General features: G+C 54.9%; 8 protein-coding genes across 16 annotated transcripts; 4 read left to right on the forward strand and 4 right to left on the reverse strand.

Moving 5' to 3' along the window:
• Window positions 1–550: 550 nt before the first annotated feature.
• Window positions 551–2,645, reverse strand: PV07_06656. 8 transcript variants are annotated; one of them, XM_016393655.1, is made up of 4 exons: window positions 2,576–2,645; window positions 2,341–2,472; window positions 2,026–2,160; window positions 551–1,930 (listed from the first exon to the last, which is right to left on the reverse strand). In XM_016393655.1, the coding sequence occupies exon 4, from the start codon at window positions 1,403–1,405 to the stop codon at window positions 611–613; it is 795 nt and encodes a 264-aa protein (XP_016247074.1). In that variant the 5' UTR covers window positions 1,406–1,930; window positions 2,026–2,160; window positions 2,341–2,472; window positions 2,576–2,645; the 3' UTR covers window positions 551–610. The 8 variants fall into 8 exon arrangements, with proteins under 8 accessions (XP_016247074.1, XP_016247076.1, XP_016247072.1 ...); XM_016393657.1 differs by lacking the exon at window positions 2,341–2,472; XM_016393653.1 differs by having other exon boundaries at window positions 2,026–2,472.
• A 1,800-nt stretch (window positions 2,646–4,445) lies between these two features.
• Window positions 4,446–5,587, forward strand: PV07_06657 (uncharacterized protein). Its single transcript, XM_016393659.1, has 2 exons — window positions 4,446–4,781; window positions 4,849–5,587. Exons 1-2 carry the CDS (start codon window positions 4,732–4,734, stop codon window positions 5,543–5,545), a joined length of 747 nt encoding a protein of 248 aa, XP_016247078.1. The 5' UTR covers window positions 4,446–4,731; the 3' UTR covers window positions 5,546–5,587.
• PV07_06658 (uncharacterized protein) lies at window positions 5,163–6,677 on the reverse strand. Its single transcript, XM_016393660.1, has 3 exons — window positions 6,539–6,677; window positions 6,374–6,485; window positions 5,163–6,316 (listed from the first exon to the last, which is right to left on the reverse strand). The coding sequence occupies exons 1-3, from the start codon at window positions 6,574–6,576 to the stop codon at window positions 5,684–5,686; spliced, it is 783 nt and encodes a 260-aa protein (XP_016247079.1). The 5' UTR covers window positions 6,577–6,677; the 3' UTR covers window positions 5,163–5,683.
• An 86-nt stretch (window positions 6,678–6,763) lies between these two features.
• Window positions 6,764–7,844, forward strand: PV07_06659 (uncharacterized protein). The gene is made up of 3 exons (XM_016393661.1): window positions 6,764–7,027; window positions 7,088–7,301; window positions 7,364–7,844. Exons 1-3 carry the CDS (start codon window positions 6,983–6,985, stop codon window positions 7,495–7,497), a joined length of 393 nt encoding a protein of 130 aa, XP_016247080.1. The 5' UTR covers window positions 6,764–6,982; the 3' UTR covers window positions 7,498–7,844.
• A 211-nt stretch (window positions 7,845–8,055) lies between these two features.
• PV07_06660 (uncharacterized protein) lies at window positions 8,056–9,303 on the forward strand. Its single transcript, XM_016393662.1, has 2 exons — window positions 8,056–8,372; window positions 8,455–9,303. The coding sequence occupies exons 1-2, from the start codon at window positions 8,277–8,279 to the stop codon at window positions 8,875–8,877; spliced, it is 519 nt and encodes a 172-aa protein (XP_016247081.1). The 5' UTR covers window positions 8,056–8,276; the 3' UTR covers window positions 8,878–9,303.
• A 22-nt stretch (window positions 9,304–9,325) lies between these two features.
• On the reverse strand, window positions 9,326–10,421 carry PV07_06661 (uncharacterized protein). Its single transcript, XM_016393663.1, has one exon. It carries the CDS (start codon window positions 10,068–10,070, stop codon window positions 9,447–9,449), a length of 624 nt encoding a protein of 207 aa, XP_016247082.1. The 5' UTR covers window positions 10,071–10,421; the 3' UTR covers window positions 9,326–9,446.
• A 770-nt stretch (window positions 10,422–11,191) lies between these two features.
• Window positions 11,192–13,455, forward strand: PV07_06662. Of its 2 annotated transcripts, XM_016393665.1 has the most exons (6): window positions 11,192–11,282; window positions 11,343–11,689; window positions 11,778–11,808; window positions 11,955–12,010; window positions 12,070–12,872; window positions 12,925–13,455. In XM_016393665.1, the coding sequence occupies exons 2-6, from the start codon at window positions 11,683–11,685 to the stop codon at window positions 13,153–13,155; spliced, it is 1,128 nt and encodes a 375-aa protein (XP_016247084.1). In that variant the 5' UTR covers window positions 11,192–11,282; window positions 11,343–11,682; the 3' UTR covers window positions 13,156–13,455. The 2 variants fall into 2 exon arrangements, with proteins under 2 accessions (XP_016247084.1, XP_016247083.1); XM_016393664.1 differs by having other exon boundaries at window positions 11,192–11,689.
• On the reverse strand, window positions 13,271–15,296 carry PV07_06663 (homoserine kinase). The gene is made up of 4 exons (XM_016393666.1): window positions 15,031–15,296; window positions 14,937–14,963; window positions 14,147–14,820; window positions 13,271–14,010 (listed from the first exon to the last, which is right to left on the reverse strand). Exons 1-4 carry the CDS (start codon window positions 15,041–15,043, stop codon window positions 13,624–13,626), a joined length of 1,101 nt encoding a protein of 366 aa, XP_016247085.1. The 5' UTR covers window positions 15,044–15,296; the 3' UTR covers window positions 13,271–13,623.
• Window positions 15,297–15,773: the final 477 nt, after the last annotated feature.

Consider the following 15,773-nt stretch of genomic DNA (forward strand, 5'->3'; position numbering starts at 1 on the left):
AAGGAACCCAACGGACCACCACTCGGCAGGGGGTCGCGCGAGCACAGCCTGGGGGCCGAACATATACGTACACCGCTTAGATCGTGATCGTTCTAGAATCCCTGGACGCGCAGGACAGGGGAGACTGACTGTCTTGTATCAAAGATTCCCGGCACGTCGGGCAAGGAAAGACCCAACTCACAGCGCACGCGCCGCGTCAGTCGGTATAAGGAGCTTCGCCCGGTGCGAAGAGCCAGAGGCCGGCTCGCCAGAAGGGTAGGTGGGTGCGGGAAATGCTGGCCGCCACCAGTACAGCAACTGACATTAACATATGTGACTTGACGTTACTCATTCTCGCAAAACGGCAGCGAGTTGTCTCGACCAGTGAAAACGGTTCTGAATATGAGTCGATCATTCATGCACAAAGTCCAACATCGACGAGACATGTGGAGATAATGAATGACCTTCTCGCTTTACACATCATGTGGGAAACGCGGCCAGTCAAAGACGCTGAGCCTTAGACCAGCTGTGAAGCGGCAAACGGTAAGATTCTAACATAGGACGGCGAATTCAGATGTGCAAGAGCGTGATACTATTGGGAATAACTTTTGTTGGGTGATATCATTCCAATTCATCCAATCATCTGACAATACATTACGGTTTTATGTTTTAATATACCCATTATACACAGCCGCGGGCCACCATGCGATGCACCATTAGAAATTGTGCGAAGGCGGCAGATGGCCTGGCCGGTACGGCACTCTGCCTTCCATGCGTTGATGGAGAGGAACCTCTCGATCCGCACCGCGATAGCCTCCCTGTCCTCCTTGCGACTGCGCAGGTGCAGGTGTGGTGCCTTGGCCGGGTAACTCGTAGGATTCCTGCGCCGAGGGCGCTGAAGGCGCCGACGGTGCCGAAGGTGCGGAGGGTTGTCCGGACCAGTAGCCATCTTGGCCCATGTTGGCATGTTGGTAGCTTTGGTGTGACATGGGGTTGGAGACTTGGTCGTCCGGCAGCTGGTAGATGTTTCTCTGGTCTTCAGGTAGTTCGTTGAGATTACTGGAGTAACCAGCTCCAGCTCCAGCTGGCCCTTGAGGGTATTGGCCGCCCGGCTGAGGTTGATTGTTACCTTGCGAGTACTCGCTCTGGTCTGAGACAGACATGTGGGAAGAGCCTTGGTTGGGTGGCGGTGAGCTGGAACCTCGGTATCTGAAAGGTACCACTCCAGGTGGAAGAAGTCGGTCTGGAGATCGAGGCGGCGGGGAAGGAATGGGAGGAGACGGGAGCTCTGAACGCGTGTCGGAACGGTTCGAGGTGTCACGGTAACCCGATGAGATGGCGGCCATTGCTCCCATACCCGCAGCTCCACCCCCTGCGATGCCGAGTCCTGACATGCTGGGCAAGGGTTCATCCGAGTACCGGTCATGGGAGTAGGAATTCCGTTTCCTCCGCCGCCGCATGAACCAGCTGTACCAGCCGCCGAAGATAGCGGCAGCTAGGACAAGAATACCGACACCAGCTCCGATGCCGGCTTTGGCACCTGTCGACAAGCCTGAGCTGCTGCCGCCGCCACTGTTGGATGGAAGGAGTGTCGGGGCGCTGCCTGGAGTGCTGGTAAAAGTTGCTGGTTCCACGAGTGTGGTGGCGGGATTTGTAGCTATCACGATGGACGTGATGGTGGTGTAGCCTGGTTGTCCATTTTGCGTGGTTTGAAGGACTTGAGTGACATATGAGGTTGTGGTCGAATAGGAAACTGAGGTACTGGAGGTGGTTATAACGACTGGTGCTTCGCTCGTGCTTGTGGTGCTTGATTCGGAGGAAGAGCTAGAGGTGGATGGAGTGCTCGAGGATGTTGAAGGAGGGGTGGTAGAGCTTGAAGTGGTTACAGGCACTGGACTCGAAGTGGTTGTTGAGGAAGTGGTGGTGGTAGTGGTTGGGGAGGGAGTTGTGGCTGTTGAAGTACGTACGATTAGGGAGGGCTTGCAAAGGCCATATGCTAGTAAACGCGCACGGAACGAAACAAACAAACAAACAAACAGGACTCACTAGTGGTAGTGCTTGGAATCGGAGAAGAGGTAGTCGTGGTGCTGGGGGAGGGAGAAGGCGTCGTTGTTGACGACGTTGTTGGAGGGGGAGAGGACGTGGTGGTAGGGGAAGTGGTAGTAGGAATAGGAGTGGTAGCTATGGTTGAAGGGGAGGTATAAGCGGACGTCGACAAGCTAGAGGAAGTGGACAACGTGACGGAAGAAGAGGGGAGATCACTTGAGGTGGTAGTAATGCTTGTAGACGATGTAGAGGGGGAAATGCTTGAAGTACTGCTGGTGGTGGTGATAGTAGACGACGGAGGAGGAGGGGATATACTTGAGGTGCTGCTACTTGTGGAAATGGTGGTTGAAGCAGAACTGGTCGTTGGAGGAGGCAGCGAGGAAGTAGTGGGAGAGGTTGTGGTGAGAATGGTGGAGGTGGAGGACGGTGTTGTGAAGCTTGTGGTAGCTGCCACGAAGCAAATGTTATAAAAGCAAACTTGCGAGCGCAATTGATGCAAGGCTGCAGCGGTGGGGAGATGAACAGTGGAAAATGGCACTGGTCAACTTACTGGTGCTGGGGGTGGTATCAGTAGTGGTAGATATGGGCGTCGTCGACGTAGAGGTGTCCGTCGTCGTAGAGGTGTCCGTCGTCGTAGAGGTGTCCGTCGTCGTAGAGGTGTCCGTCGTCGTAGAGGTGTCTGTCGTCGTTGGCGAAGTCGTCGAATCTGTAGTTGAAGGGGTGGTGGTGGTGGTATCGGTGGTAATGGCACTCGCCTCAGAGCTGACCACACTCGTGGCAGAGCTCAAAACGCTCGACTCTGAGCTTGCGACACTCGATACGGAGCTAGAGACACTGCTCGCCATGGCAGCACACGGCGGCGACGGCGCCGCAGGATGTGCTTTGCGACGACAGTGATCTCGTCCTTCAGCAGGCGGGGCAGCCTGGTGGTAAGGCTAAGGCTGACGAGGCAAGAAGAAAAGAAACTGAGAAAGAGCGGGACGGCGAGGTCTTGAAGCATCGACCAAGAACGCCGTCGGGGGAGTGTCTCGCTAGAGGTTGACAGCTAAGACTTTTGCAGACCAAGGGCCGGTTGAGTGTGAGGTGTATCTGCACAATCATGCCCACCAGCGCATGTAGTTGGTAGCCTTACCAGGGAAAGCGGGGTTCTTTTTTCAGCTCCCACCATGAGATACGAGGCCATTGGGGTCGAGGAGGGTGTGATTCCGAGGGCGGAGTGTCTGGAGCTGGGCCTCTGCACGGCTTATGGCCGAAAGTGTTAGCGGCCGAGATGCAGGCAGACGGGAACAAGCAAAATTGTCGGCAAGGCGTGGTGGTTCGGAACCAATGGGACAATAACGGGATGGAACGACACCACAGTAGAGGCCGAAAAGGACCAGTCAAGGCCCATTGAGTTGACCTTGCAAAGAAGGCAGAGGCGAGACACTCGAGGTCGAAGGGTCCCAACACGAGCAGATTAAGCGAGCCATGCGGGCTGTCAAACATCTGCTATTGCTCATCATGACGGGACAATACGAGATTCGGTAAGGATGATCGAGGTATGATGGTCTTGATCGGCCAGCTTCAGCCAGCTTCAGCCGAATGGAACATTGATGGGAGTCCCATGGACTGGGAAATGGAGGGGGCTGGGGGGGATTGAGGCTCTGAGGTACCGAGAGTGAAACAAGGAAGAATAAGCTTGCAGATGCAAGGGGAAGAACGGCATGCGGAAGAGGAGGACGAAGGGAAGATCGGCAGAACAAGAGCAGATACAGTAAGCGAGAGGTGGCGGAAGAAGTCGAGGGCAAGGAAGATGGAGATGGAGTAGTGAGTAAGTGAGTGATGAACAAAGAGAGGTGGAGGAGTGAAAGAGACGCTATTGAGAAGTGAAAAGTGAAAAGACGTTCCTGCTGAAGAACCCACCGAGGGCAGTGGGCAGTCACCCGATACCGCCGGGCGGTGGACCAGCGATGGCCACCTGGTAGTTAAAGCTGCCTAAGTAGGTAGTCATGAGGGGTATCGATAAGCCCAGTGAAGCTGCGTTCCCTGCTCCTCGCATCACCCATCCTTTCCTCCGTACGGAGTACCTGTTCGCCGCCTATGCTGCCACGGCTGCCTACCGCTATTGTTACCTACGTGCCAGCAGTGCCTTTGATTGCATGCTCCTCACCCAGCTCGGGTCCATCTGTAGGTATGTACTACTGGTATGTAATGCGCACTGCTCCTTCACTTCCACCTCACCTGTCCTTCCATCCCCAGAACTCAATGCAGTCGGCGAGCTCCGTCCACTGGACCACATTGCCTCGTTGATTGCTTCACGTGGCACCATTGAATCCACACGAGGCTGCTGTCTGCAACGTCATGTTGACTCACAGGCCAATCGTCGAGAAACCCACGCAAAATGTGTCCAGTCTCCCAAATGCCAACATATCACACCTACACTCTTTCTTCCCAACCAGTTTGCACCCCAACTTCGCACAACGTTTGCATTCGCATCTGTAGGTCGGACGGTGCTATATATCGTTCCTTTCTGGGTTTGAAGGCTCCAGCTACTTTTCTTTTTCTCTCGCTCAAGAGTTGCATTCCCCATCGACTCGGAGACCGATAGAAACAGCGGTTCAACGCCCACCCTTACTACACCCCTTTCAGACCTTGCTCTTAGTCTTTCGCTGCTCGAGAACTTTCCTCTTGCCCATCTCCATCCATTTCGAGTCGGACTGCTCTATAATGCCAGCTGCCCAGGGGAACGGTGCGGCGGAACCCGTCGTCTGCGTCTTGTGCGTCGAGAACACAGTCTCCCAAGTGTGAAATTCCCCAGAAGAATGACTAACCGATTTCTTCAAGCTGTGCTTCCTCTCCAGGAAAAAACCCCGTCCATCTCGAGTCCGCACGAGAGCTGGGCCAATCTCTCCATGAGGCCGGCTACAAGCTCGTCTACGGCGGAGGGACCATGGGGATCATGGGTGAATTGGCCAAAACACTCGTCACCCTCTCCGGTCCCAGTTCAGTACACGGCATCATCCCCCGAGCATTGATCCGCTCAGAGAAGGACCCTTCAGTCCGCAGCGAGACAAGTCGCTTTGGACAGGGAAAGGCCGAGCGGACCATGTCCTCGGAGGAGCTGCAACGGATCGACAGTACCGAGGATCCAGATAAACAGATAGTTCCAGAGTCCGAGTTTGGACGGACCACCATTGTCCCGGACATGCACACTCGAAAACGTATGATGGCAAATTCAGTGGAAGCTGGGGCGCCCGGCTCCGGGTTTGTGGCGCTGGCTGGAGGGTACGGGACCATGGAGGAGGTCATGGAGATGGTCACTTGGAACCAGTTGGGCATCCATCAAATTCCCATCATTCTGGTCAACATCAACGGCTATTGGAATGGATTGTTGGATTGGGTCAAGACGGCAATAAGAGAAGGCTTTGTGGGCGAAGGCGCCGCCAATATCTTGGTTGAGGTGCAGAGCACGGATCAGGTCATCGAGGCGTTACGTGGCTATCAGGTCGCTCCTGGGAGATATAAGCTGGACTGGTCATAGATCGGAAAATGGTGCATAGTGAAACTCTTTCAATCCCACCAATCTTGCCTTGCCATTTCCATGGGACGGCCTTGCATTGCCTTGTGGCAGCCTGCTACGCCAAACGCCGTGCAATATGCGTACCCATCACTTCTTTTCCTATGAATCTGTTTCCATGGCATCTGCCCCTTCGGTCGCCGTCGTCTCCACGCTTGCCTCGAGCAAAGGCCCGACGTCTTGTCCATCATAGAGCTTGAAGGCCTCCAGTTTCTTCCTGCCATCTTTCTCGCCTATGCCGATCACCGCCAAACTGGTGTTGTCCACCGTGAGTTCCTTGTCTTGCGCCAGAGACTCCTTCAATGCCAGCAACGCATGTTTGACCAACTCCTCACGGCTGCAATCCGCAAACTTATCCAGATGTCTCTCCAGGTACGTCCGAGCCATCTGACTCCTTGCTCCAATCGCACAAGCCAGCATCTCCTGCGTCATCCCTGACGGAGAGAACTCGAATAGATGGGGTCCCAGCTCATCCACACCTGCAACTAACAGTCCCACGCCGTATGGTCTTTTACCGTAGTGCTGCGTGTTGGTCTGAGCTCTGTCCCCAATCATATTCACAATGCGCTCGACGGGTATCGGACGGCCGTAGGTCATTTTTGAGGCGAGCGACTGCTGTTTCATGAAGTTCGAAAGGACGCGGGCGTCCGAGGCGAGACCGGCAAGGGCTACTCCTAGATGATCGTCGACACCGACTATCTTTTTCTGGTAGGAGGAGAGTTCTTCTGCGTTTCGCTATAGGCATAGTAAGCGGCTGATTCTACGAGGGTAAAGCTGTTTGGGGGTGCAGACCTTAAGGGCAGTGAGGACGACATGTTTCTTGCTGACAACCCCGACAACTACCGATCCCTGCTTGACGGCCTCTTGAGCATACTCGACTTGGAATATCCGGCCTTGAGGCGAACTGGAAATGAATCAGTATTTGTGGCACGGAACAAGGTGGTCAATAGGCCTCACAAGGTGACGGAGTCATTGTCGTAGTTGTTTCTGAACATCTTGATTGCGGATTATGTAGATGGAAGAGACCGGAGCATGAATAGCGAAGTAGACGCCGAGTTGTGGAAGTTGGTTGTGTTTAGAATAAAATCAATGAGGCCAGGCACTTGCAGACGCGCAAACTCCAGGTTCTCGCGATCTACTACCAACTGCGGAGGAGCTTCCGGCGCCCAGCCACTGGGACCTGCCAACATCCCTCACAAGACAACCGACCGTTTGATCATCCAACTCACTTCTTCATGAAATCCATATAGGACTCTCTCGGCCAGCACTATCCGGCTCACTTTCGCTTCGGACCGCACTTTCTATCCTTCTATCCCTTCGACACCCGAGTTGCAGCGCTTGCGGTTGCGCAGGCATCAGGAAAACTAGATACAGCCTCTCTACCCAATCTTGCTTCCACCCATGATCATGACGGCCGGACTAAAAACGATTATTGCGCTCTCCTTTGTATGCCGCATAAGCCAACATGCCTTCTCCCCGAATCGCGCGTGACTGACAAGGTCCCAGGTGCTTGCCATCGGATTCCTCCTCGTCATCCTCTCCGCGGCGTTGTTCCACAACTTCCTCACCCTCCTCGTTGTCGCAACTTATGTGCTGGCGCCCCTGCCGAACTGGGTGGCAGGAAGATGTGCCAATGCAGATGACTTCATCGAGAGCAATTCCGGGGCCTGGATAGATCTGGGCCGCTTCGCTACTGGATTTCTCGTGCTTATGGGCATCGGTACGTTTTCTTCAATACACGGAGGAGATCGATCAGACACACTGACGAACACCACACGACAGCCCTGCCGGTGCTACTTGCCCATTCTGCCCTTATTCAAGTTCCGGCCATGGTGATGTCAATTGTGGGCGGGTTGCTGATATACGGCACCATCATCAGCTTCACCCAGTTTTTCAAGGAGGAGCAAGACTTTTAAACCAGCGAAGCGCGAATGCGGGCTTTTGAGGAACTGGATGCATATGCAAGGCGTCTTGAATCTGGTTGGTCTAACAGATATTGCTCCGCAATGTTGGACGAAAACACACGAGGTGGAAGTTGTTCTACTCTACGGATCACGCAAGCGAACTCTGGTATATTTGTATCAATCAGAACTTGGGCTCGACCACATGGCCGTTTCTAATACGATTGTCTGGTTTTTCTTTTCTTTTCCTTCAATAAAAGTGGCTTCTACGTTGCCCATGTGTCAATGTGTCAACCGAGAATAGTATTCAGCCCATCAATTGCCGCGCATGTTTTCACATCGTGACCCTGCAATGTACCACGTATCCTTGCATTTTGCAGGCTTCGGCTCGACTTCAGGCTTACAGCTTGCTCCTATCTTTATTCATCACTGTTAGCACTTCCAATTATCCTCCAAGCTACAGGAAATCTAGACATCAATCATCACAGCCGGCGCCTATTTATTTGGGTGACTAGACTGACGAGGCTTGGGCGCAAGGCTGCCGCGAGCTGCCGAAACTTTCCCCGAGTGGTTCGTGGTTCGTGGTTCTCGGCATCCACCCAGCCTGCGAATTACGAACAGCAGCGGCCTTGCGACGCTCAGATTCCCAGCTTTCCACTGCTGCGTCCGGCTCAGGACGTCTACCCATCGTGTACTCGCGAACAACAAACGTCTATCAGCAGGATACACGAGTCCACATCCTTGCACCGTTCCTATCTGTCCGTTTCCGTTCGCAGACTTACTCTCCTTGTACGATGTCGACGTCGCAGCGCCTCTTCCGCTTCTCGAAGCCCGCGTGGCTGAACAGCGCCAACACCAGAACCGCAGGCGTCTACATTGCCGGCGCCCTCGTACGTCCAGCTTCTTTTTGGTCTATCCTCTCTGCTCGTTCTCTGAGGTCTCACTACTAATGGCGTGCGAAATGGCTGACAGTTCTCGCTCGGCTTCTTCTTCTTCGTCGACGCCAGCGTCTTCTCCAAGTCCCCCCTCAACGGGAGCACCGTGCACATCAACTTCGTCGACTGGATCCCCCTGATCTGCTCCGCGCTGGGGATGCTCGTCATCAACTCGATCGAGAAGTCCCGCCTGTCCGCGGACAGCTGGTCGTACAGCGGCAACGGCGTGGCCTGGAAGGCGCGCACGGTCCTGTTCCTGGGCTTCGCCCTGATGGCCGGCGGCCTGGCGGGCAGCGTCACGGTGATGGTGCTCAAGTACCTGTTCAAGGACTACGCCCTGCAGACGGTGTACATGGGCGTGGCCAACGTGGTGGCCAATGGGCTGGTCATGTTGAGCTCCGTCGTTCTGTGGGTCAGCCAGAATATGGAGGACGATTACACATATACATTGCAGCTGTGAGGATTACTGGGCTGGCGCGAATGCGAGACAAGAGGCGACGCTGCACAATGTATGGACACGGGGAAAAGCGACGTCCATGCAAGGCTGTGAGGTATACGAGGCCAAGTCAGGGTAGCGCAAGGAGTGCAGCATTACAACACGGGCAATATGGCGTATCCACATCACAGGCGGTCACGGGTCAATGGAGTCTGTACTTGTACTGACAAAATCGAAGGCATCATTCATTGTATCTCTGTTCCCGTTCTAGTCCGGGCAAGTGCCCTGGCCATCGTCTACAAAGGCTTCGCAGACTGGGTTGAATGCACCGATGTGCGGCCTCCCAAAGTTTGCGGTCATCAAGCCGCCACCTGATTCTTTTATGGCACTAAGCTGAACTGAGATTCCTCTTCAAAGAGGTGGCGTGATGCCGAGTGTCCCTTGCTGGTCCAGTCATTAACTTGGGGGGGGGGGGGGGGGCAAACATCTCTTGCCGCCGGTGGACTGTGTCTTTCGGTCCTCTTCTACAGGACTGATGTATTGCCACTTGAACTTTTCTCCGGTCGGTATCTCCCTTTTGCTTCTTGCCTCACTCACTCCCTTTCTCTGAGCTTGCCCATGATGGCATCAATGACATCCATATCCGCCGCAGAGACCTGATCTGGGCCGACAATATCCTTGGGCAAGCGCTTTACCGCCTCGTTCATGGCGGGTTGGTAATTCCTGATGCCCGAGCTAAGTGCGTACACGGCTTTTCTTCGTACACTCTTGTCCGCGTCATCGAGGGAGACCTGGACGAGTCTGTCGATGCCGTTGAGGGCCAAGAGCCGCTCCTGGGCTTTGATGTTGTTCTGGACCGCCGTGCCGATGCACCAGGCCGCCATGCGTCGCAAGTCGGCCGAGTGGCTCTCGAGTTGCGCCAGGAGTGGCGTCCACAGGCCCAGCGGCTCCATGTTGTTGGCATTGTCGATGTTTTCGACCAGTTGTTCGAGGTTGTCAAAGGCCGTCATTTTCGCGTCGTGCGTGACTTCCGGGTCGGAGGAGCCGATGATGGCCATGGCTTCTCGCATCAAGTCGGCGTCGCTTGGCCCGCCCATCAACGAGCGTAGTACATCAGCTGTCAGACCCCGGGGTTCTCGGGCTGGCTGATCCGGGTTTCGACCAGCGTCCGAGTTCTCGATACCCCATTGTAACAGCGAGTTCAGTCCAGGTTCCATGTTTGACGTTTAGGTATGGACCAATTTCCCAAAGGAGAGAGATGTCTAGTAGTCTCCAAGACTTGTGTTTTGGTTAGAAGATATGAGTTGACGCAGTGATCGTACTTGTCAATGTCTGGAAATGTTCTTCACAGCCTTCTTATGAGGTTAGAAAATGGGAGGCCTGGCCAATCAGAAGCCAGCACCTTCCAGAAGCCACTAGGATCTTCCTGCACATTCGAGGCTCTCGCAGTGCCTGTCGACTGTCATAATGGGCTCAAGGAACAACTAACACGTGCATTGCACTGCATCGAGACTATCGCCAAGCTGGAAGCTCTCACTTCAGCCCGCAGTCGGTATCCTGTCCTTGAGCCACTACCGTTGAGGAGTACCAAATAACCAAAGTCGCAGACAGTCCGATTAAGAGCGGTGACTAAGAGCCGGCTGTGCCAATTGTGTGCCAATGGCGTTGGTGGCTGTGCCGTTGAAACGCTGGGCGAATGGGCTTCCGACCATCGGCCCTGATTACCCCGCGATTTGTGGCTGGGAGGCTTGAACTGCGCACGCACACAAACACAAAAATTTCAAACAGAGAAATGCGCGGGTGCCTGATGGTGGCTAGGGAGCAAGTAATGTGGGTGGGCAGTTACGCCCCCAGCGATGATCCGCTCCCTGTCTCTCTCGCAGGTCGTATTGGCACATTTCACGCTCACTATAGCGTACTCGAGAGACACGGTGAGCAACAAGGCGAGTCAATGGCTGCGGTCCGTCGATAGTGGGGCAGGAAAAGTACCTCCCCATGTGCCTACTCCCTGCCACTGGTAGTATCGAGAAGGCCAGGGAAAGCGCTGGATCCGTCATCATCAGCCGCACGTTGGCGACAGCAACCCCCCCAAACACGGCCCGGGTTGGGAGCTGGGAAGCCAATACCCAGGGCTTTGCTGGAGTCTGGTCAGGCCAGCCTTTTGCCGGAATTGCAGGTGCCTGTTGCTTGGAGACCCGGTGACGAGGCTCATCCGTGCGTGAGGAAGCCATGTTGCGTGGCCATACCGCCACGCGTGGAGAAATCGCATGAGCTTGAGAATCTTGGTACCTGCTAGCCCTCAGTAGTCGGTGGTGCGTAGTCGGGTGAATAAAGAGAACACGAAGGCGCCCTCCCATATCGCCTGCGGTCTATTTCATCTATCCCCAAATCTGTTCCCAGGAGGCGGTATTCGCCTTCCACTCCCACAGGTATTTGAGGCTCGCTGCCGCTCCTTCGTCGATCAGACCCGACATTGATCCATAATCCAGTCTTACGACTAGCATCACAAGCAGCGCGTTTAGCCGCCCCAAGAGTGGCCATCTTTTCCTTCACCGAACGCTCGACTCGCTCCTCAGACTTGACCCAACCGGTCTTGGCGCCTCGCAGCTGCCCGATTTAGCCCACCGCCCAAACCACCGCTACTTCTGCTCCTCCATCTTACCCTCCTCAGCTTCTTGTCTCCATCCTCATCCCTTCTATCTATCCAATCTCCTTGCTCGTCTCCTCGAAGGCCTCTTTTCCCTTCGACATCTCGAGCACCTTCACACTCTTCTCTCATTCTCGCTTCTGTCCACTCCCCCTCACCTCGTCCTTCATCAATCCGTCACAATGGAAGGTAAGCCAAATTCCAGCCTGGGTGCAATGGCTTTTTTGAACACAGTTTTCATCTCGGACTCCGTACTGATATGGTTTTCTCTCAACAGAAGAAGTTGCCGCGCTCGTCATTGACAATGGGTAAGCGCCCTACTCCTCGACCTGGTTCCCTTGCCTGCGCCCTCCCACAATCTCCTTTTTGGACACGCGAGCTTCAATTGCGGGTGCCCCGGAAGAGGAGGAGATTAGCGCGATTGTGACCACAATACTGACAATGATGTCTCCAGCTCCGGTATGTGCAAAGCTGGCTTTGCTGGCGACGATGCGCCCCGAGCTGTCTTCCGTAAGTGTGCCCTGCCCCGCATTGAGCCGAGAACATCAGAATCTCACAAACTGCACCAGCATCTATCGTTGGTCGACCTCGTCACCATGGTATCATGATTGGTATGGGTCAGAAAGACTCGTACGTCGGCGACGAGGCCCAGTCCAAGCGTGGTATCTTGACCCTGCGATACCCCATCGAACACGGTGTCGTCACGAACTGGGACGACATGGAAAAGATTTGGCATCACACTTTCTACAACGAACTTCGTGTTGCCCCCGAAGAGCACCCCGTGCTCTTGACCGAAGCCCCCATCAACCCCAAGTCCAACAGAGAGAAGATGACACAGATCGTCTTTGAGACCTTCAACGCCCCTGCCTTCTACGTCTCCATCCAGGCCGTCCTCTCTCTGTACGCCTCTGGTCGCACAACTGGTATTGTGTTGGACTCTGGCGACGGTGTCACTCACGTTGTCCCCATCTACGAGGGTTTCGCTCTTCCTCACGCCATCTCCCGTGTGGATATGGCCGGTCGTGATTTGACCGACTACCTGATGAAGATCTTGGCTGAGCGCGGTTACACCTTCTCCACCACCGCCGAACGAGAAATCGTCCGAGATATCAAGGAGAAGCTGTGCTACGTTGCCCTCGACTTCGAACAAGAAATTCAGACCGCTTCCCAGAGCTCCAGCCTGGAGAAGTCTTATGAGCTTCCCGACGGTCAGGTCATCACCATCGGCAACGAACGGTTCCGAGCGCCTGAGGCCCTCTTCCAGCCAAGCGTTCTCGGTCTCGAATCCGGCGGTATCCACGTCACCACCTTTAACTCCATCATGAAATGCGACGTAGATGTTCGAAAGGACTTGTACGGCAACATTGTCATGGTAAGTCAAATTCCTCCCACTGTATTGGCTCAACTACTGACGACTCTTTCAGTCTGGTGGTACTACCATGTACCCGGGTATCTCGGACCGTATGCAGAAGGAAATCACCGCCCTCGCTCCCTCGTCCATGAAAGTCAAGATCATTGCTCCTCCTGAACGTAAATACTCGGTCTGGATCGGCGGTTCCATCTTGGCTTCTCTTTCGACCTTCCAGCAGATGTGGATCTCCAAGCAGGAGTACGATGAGAGCGGTCCTTCCATTGTCCACCGCAAGTGCTTCTAAAGGACCATTCGAGCATCGGGTATGCTTGAACTTGAACGCAACGCAGCAAATTTCTAGAGCGAGCTGTCAACGAGGACAAGGTCATGATGAATTAAATGGCATGCGGAGCATAGATTGTGGAAACCAGAAGCGACAGGGAAATCCAAAGTGCTCCCGCACAGCACAGAGGCGTGTCTGAACATCTTCAGGACACTTTGAGTCATTGGAGCGTGTACCGGGACAAAAGTAACATCTTCAATGAGTATCATCATTCCAGATAGTGTCTAGAACGCAATGCCAGCAAGCTTAGGTCTTCCCTCATGTTTAGGGTGCTATGTGCAAACGTAAGACCGTGAAGAGCTCAGCCCGTGTTCGGATCACGCTTCGATGGTGGCCAACTTGACATGCTTTTCCAAGACGTACAATCCGGCTCCGATATCAGACTGCTAGGACAACTCAGAGCGATCTCGTTTCCCGACTGCTTACTTGTCAAGCTTTGCTGATCTCCTTCCGATACATCGATACATCCCCCGGCACCTCTTGGACGGTCGCCCCATCTTCGGCAGGCTCCAAGACTTTCCATTCACAGGTAATGCCTTCCTCGCCGAACTTGTTGATGATGACATGGGCGATGTTCTCGAAATTCTCGGTCGCGAGGGCCAAGATAGTCGGCCCGGCGCCGGACAGGCAGATCCCCAGGAGTCCCGGATGCGTCTGGGGGGACATGGAGGATAATATGGAGGGGAGGGCGGGGATGAGACCGGCGCGGTAAGGTTGGTGGATCCTGTCTTGCATGGCCGAGTAGATTAGGGAGGGGTCGGGAGGTGAGTCGGAGAGGACAGTGGTGAGGAGGGCGATGCGTTGAAGGTTGAAGATCTATTATCACATTCCCGACAGGGGAGGGTTGGGATCAATCAGTCCATGGTTTTTGGGGGCGGAAGGGGTCTTTCTTGCTCGCGCGCAGATGGAATGGATACCTCCTGCGGGGAGAACAGTTGTATAGAGAACTTACCATGTCCTGCCTCGAGTACTCGGTAGGCAACACCTGCCTGGCTTTGGCGGTGCTCACCTCAAAGTCCGGGATGATTGCCAACGCCTTGATTTCCTTGGCCCAGTTGAACCGCCTGTAGTGCCCGATATTGACCGGGGGGATGGGGGGTGTCAGGCCCGTGTCGACACCGCCGGCGGGCTGGGGGAGGACTTCGGAGAGCGGGACCTCCTTCCTGGCCATGTCGACGGGGTCGAGCTCGTTGAGGTAGGTGCCGACGAAGCCGCCGTAGAGGGCGGCGGCGACGTTGTCCGGGTGCCGCTCGACCATGAGGCAGAAGTCCAGCAGGCGGGTCTTGGGGAGGTTGAGCCGGCCCACGACGTTGCCGAGCAGCACGCCGCCCACGACGGCGGCGCCCGACGACCCCAGCCCGCGGCCCAGCGGGATGGGATTGTGGATGTGCACGTGCGTCTGCGCGGGGAACTCGTGCTGCTGGTGGCAGCGCAGCACGTACAGCGCCGTGCGCGTCAGCAGGTTGTTCTCCGGGTCCAGGTCAATGTCCTCGGCGCCCACGCCCGTGTACGTGACCGTGCAGTTGAGCGGGTTGGTCGCCGGGTCGGCGGGCGCGCTCGCGTCGACGCTCACCCGGATCTCGAGGTACATGGACAGGGCCAGGCCGATGACATCGAAGCCCGGGCCTGGAGGGCGCGGTCGTAAGCAGGGCGAGAATTGAAGAGGACAATGACGGGATAGGGCGAAGGGAGGGCAAATGGTGCTGCACATATACATACACAACACACAAGGCTGAACTTACCGATGTTGGCTGACGAACATGGGATCTCTGTCTTCCTGTTAGTCCGGCGACAAAAATTGTTGTGTGTGTCTGTGTGCAATAAGGTCAGACTCACTGATGAGATACATGGTGAGCAGTGGCCCAGCTGGACCTGGGGATGTGTGTGTCTCTTAGTATTAGCAGCTGGTGGTTATGACACACACGGCGAGCAGGCGAAGAAAAGCGGGTGTTGGGGCGGCGAGTAGAGCCAGTTGACAGCCGCTTCTCTTTCTTCTTTTCGCTTTCGTCTCTCTTCCTTTTGAGGTGGAGTTCACCACAGTCAGATAGCCCTGTTGGATATGTGCGACCGTTCCTCGTCCTCTCTGAATCTATGTTGTGCCGCCAGCCACTTTGCCGCTCAGGGTTTTTGTCGAGATCTGAGGATCTTTCTCTCCTCCCTCCACAAACTCGGCGGGCCAATCAGAGTCCAGCATGCAGAGTAAATTCCGCCACGCGACTCCCAGAATTTTCCCCTTTTCTTCTTCTTACAAACAAGGTCATTCGACCTTTGGGCTCCTCTGCAAGTATGTCCGGAGAGGGGCCCGGCATGGTTGCCAAATGCTTGGTCCGGGAAGGGACGTGCGAAGACTCGTGTTACCGCCCCTGGCGAGATTGTTGCATATACGAGGTACTATCGCGCACGTCACCGAAATATATCGAGAGGCCAGGGTTTTCTTCACGGCATTTCCAGAGTGTTATTCAGTCACAGATCACCCCCTCCGACTACTTTCTTCCGGGTTTCCTTGTAACTACAGCTGTGATAGAAATTTTCAGGAATCCTCAGCCTCACTCAGCGTCGGATTCCCCTCTGCGCCGTTT

This window comes from Cladophialophora immunda, assembly GCF_000835495.1.
Source record: "Cladophialophora immunda strain CBS 83496 unplaced genomic scaffold supercont1.4, whole genome shotgun sequence".
NCBI lineage: Eukaryota > Fungi > Ascomycota > Eurotiomycetes > Chaetothyriales > Herpotrichiellaceae > Cladophialophora > Cladophialophora immunda.

Excerpts from the sequence above, each read along its gene's own strand:
- PV07_06657 (XM_016393659.1), top strand. The coding sequence starts at position 4,732 with ATGCCAGCTGCCCAGGGGAACGGTGCGGCGGAACCCGTCGTCTGCGTC. Across the intron at positions 4,782-4,848 it reads GAACCCGTCGTCTGCGTCTT|CTGTGCTTCCTCTCCAGGAA; the intron begins GTGCGTCGAGAA and ends GATTTCTTCAAG.
- PV07_06660 (XM_016393662.1), top strand. The coding sequence starts at position 8,277 with ATGTCGACGTCGCAGCGCCTCTTCCGCTTCTCGAAGCCCGCGTGGCTG. Across the intron at positions 8,373-8,454 it reads TCTACATTGCCGGCGCCCTC|TTCTCGCTCGGCTTCTTCTT; the intron begins GTACGTCCAGCT and ends AATGGCTGACAG.
- PV07_06656 (XM_016393658.1), bottom strand. The coding sequence starts at position 1,405 with ATGACCGGTACTCGGATGAACCCTTGCCCAGCATGTCAGGACTCGGCA.
- PV07_06659 (XM_016393661.1), top strand. The coding sequence starts at position 6,983 with ATGATCATGACGGCCGGACTAAAAACGATTATTGCGCTCTCCTTT. Across the intron at positions 7,028-7,087 it reads CGATTATTGCGCTCTCCTTT|GTGCTTGCCATCGGATTCCT; the intron begins GTATGCCGCATA and ends ACAAGGTCCCAG. Across the intron at positions 7,302-7,363 it reads TCTCGTGCTTATGGGCATCG|CCCTGCCGGTGCTACTTGCC; the intron begins GTACGTTTTCTT and ends ACCACACGACAG.
- PV07_06661 (XM_016393663.1), bottom strand. The coding sequence starts at position 10,070 with ATGGAACCTGGACTGAACTCGCTGTTACAATGGGGTATCGAGAACTCG.
- PV07_06658 (XM_016393660.1), bottom strand. The coding sequence starts at position 6,576 with ATGTTCAGAAACAACTACGACAATGACTCCGTCACCTT. Across the intron at positions 6,486-6,538 it reads GACAATGACTCCGTCACCTT|TTCGCCTCAAGGCCGGATAT; the intron begins GTGAGGCCTATT and ends ATTCATTTCCAG. Across the intron at positions 6,317-6,373 it reads TCGTCCTCACTGCCCTTAAG|CGAAACGCAGAAGAACTCTC; the intron begins GTCTGCACCCCC and ends CTATGCCTATAG.
- PV07_06662 (XM_016393664.1), top strand. Across the intron at positions 12,011-12,069 it reads TGCGCCCCGAGCTGTCTTCC|CATCTATCGTTGGTCGACCT; the intron begins GTAAGTGTGCCC and ends AAACTGCACCAG. Across the intron at positions 12,873-12,924 it reads TGTACGGCAACATTGTCATG|TCTGGTGGTACTACCATGTA; the intron begins GTAAGTCAAATT and ends CGACTCTTTCAG.
- PV07_06663 (XM_016393666.1), bottom strand. Across the intron at positions 14,821-14,936 it reads ATGTTCGTCAGCCAACATCG|GCCCGGGCTTCGATGTCATC; the intron begins GTAAGTTCAGCC and ends CGCGCCCTCCAG. Across the intron at positions 14,011-14,146 it reads AGTACTCGAGGCAGGACATG|ATCTTCAACCTTCAACGCAT; the intron begins GTAAGTTCTCTA and ends ATGTGATAATAG.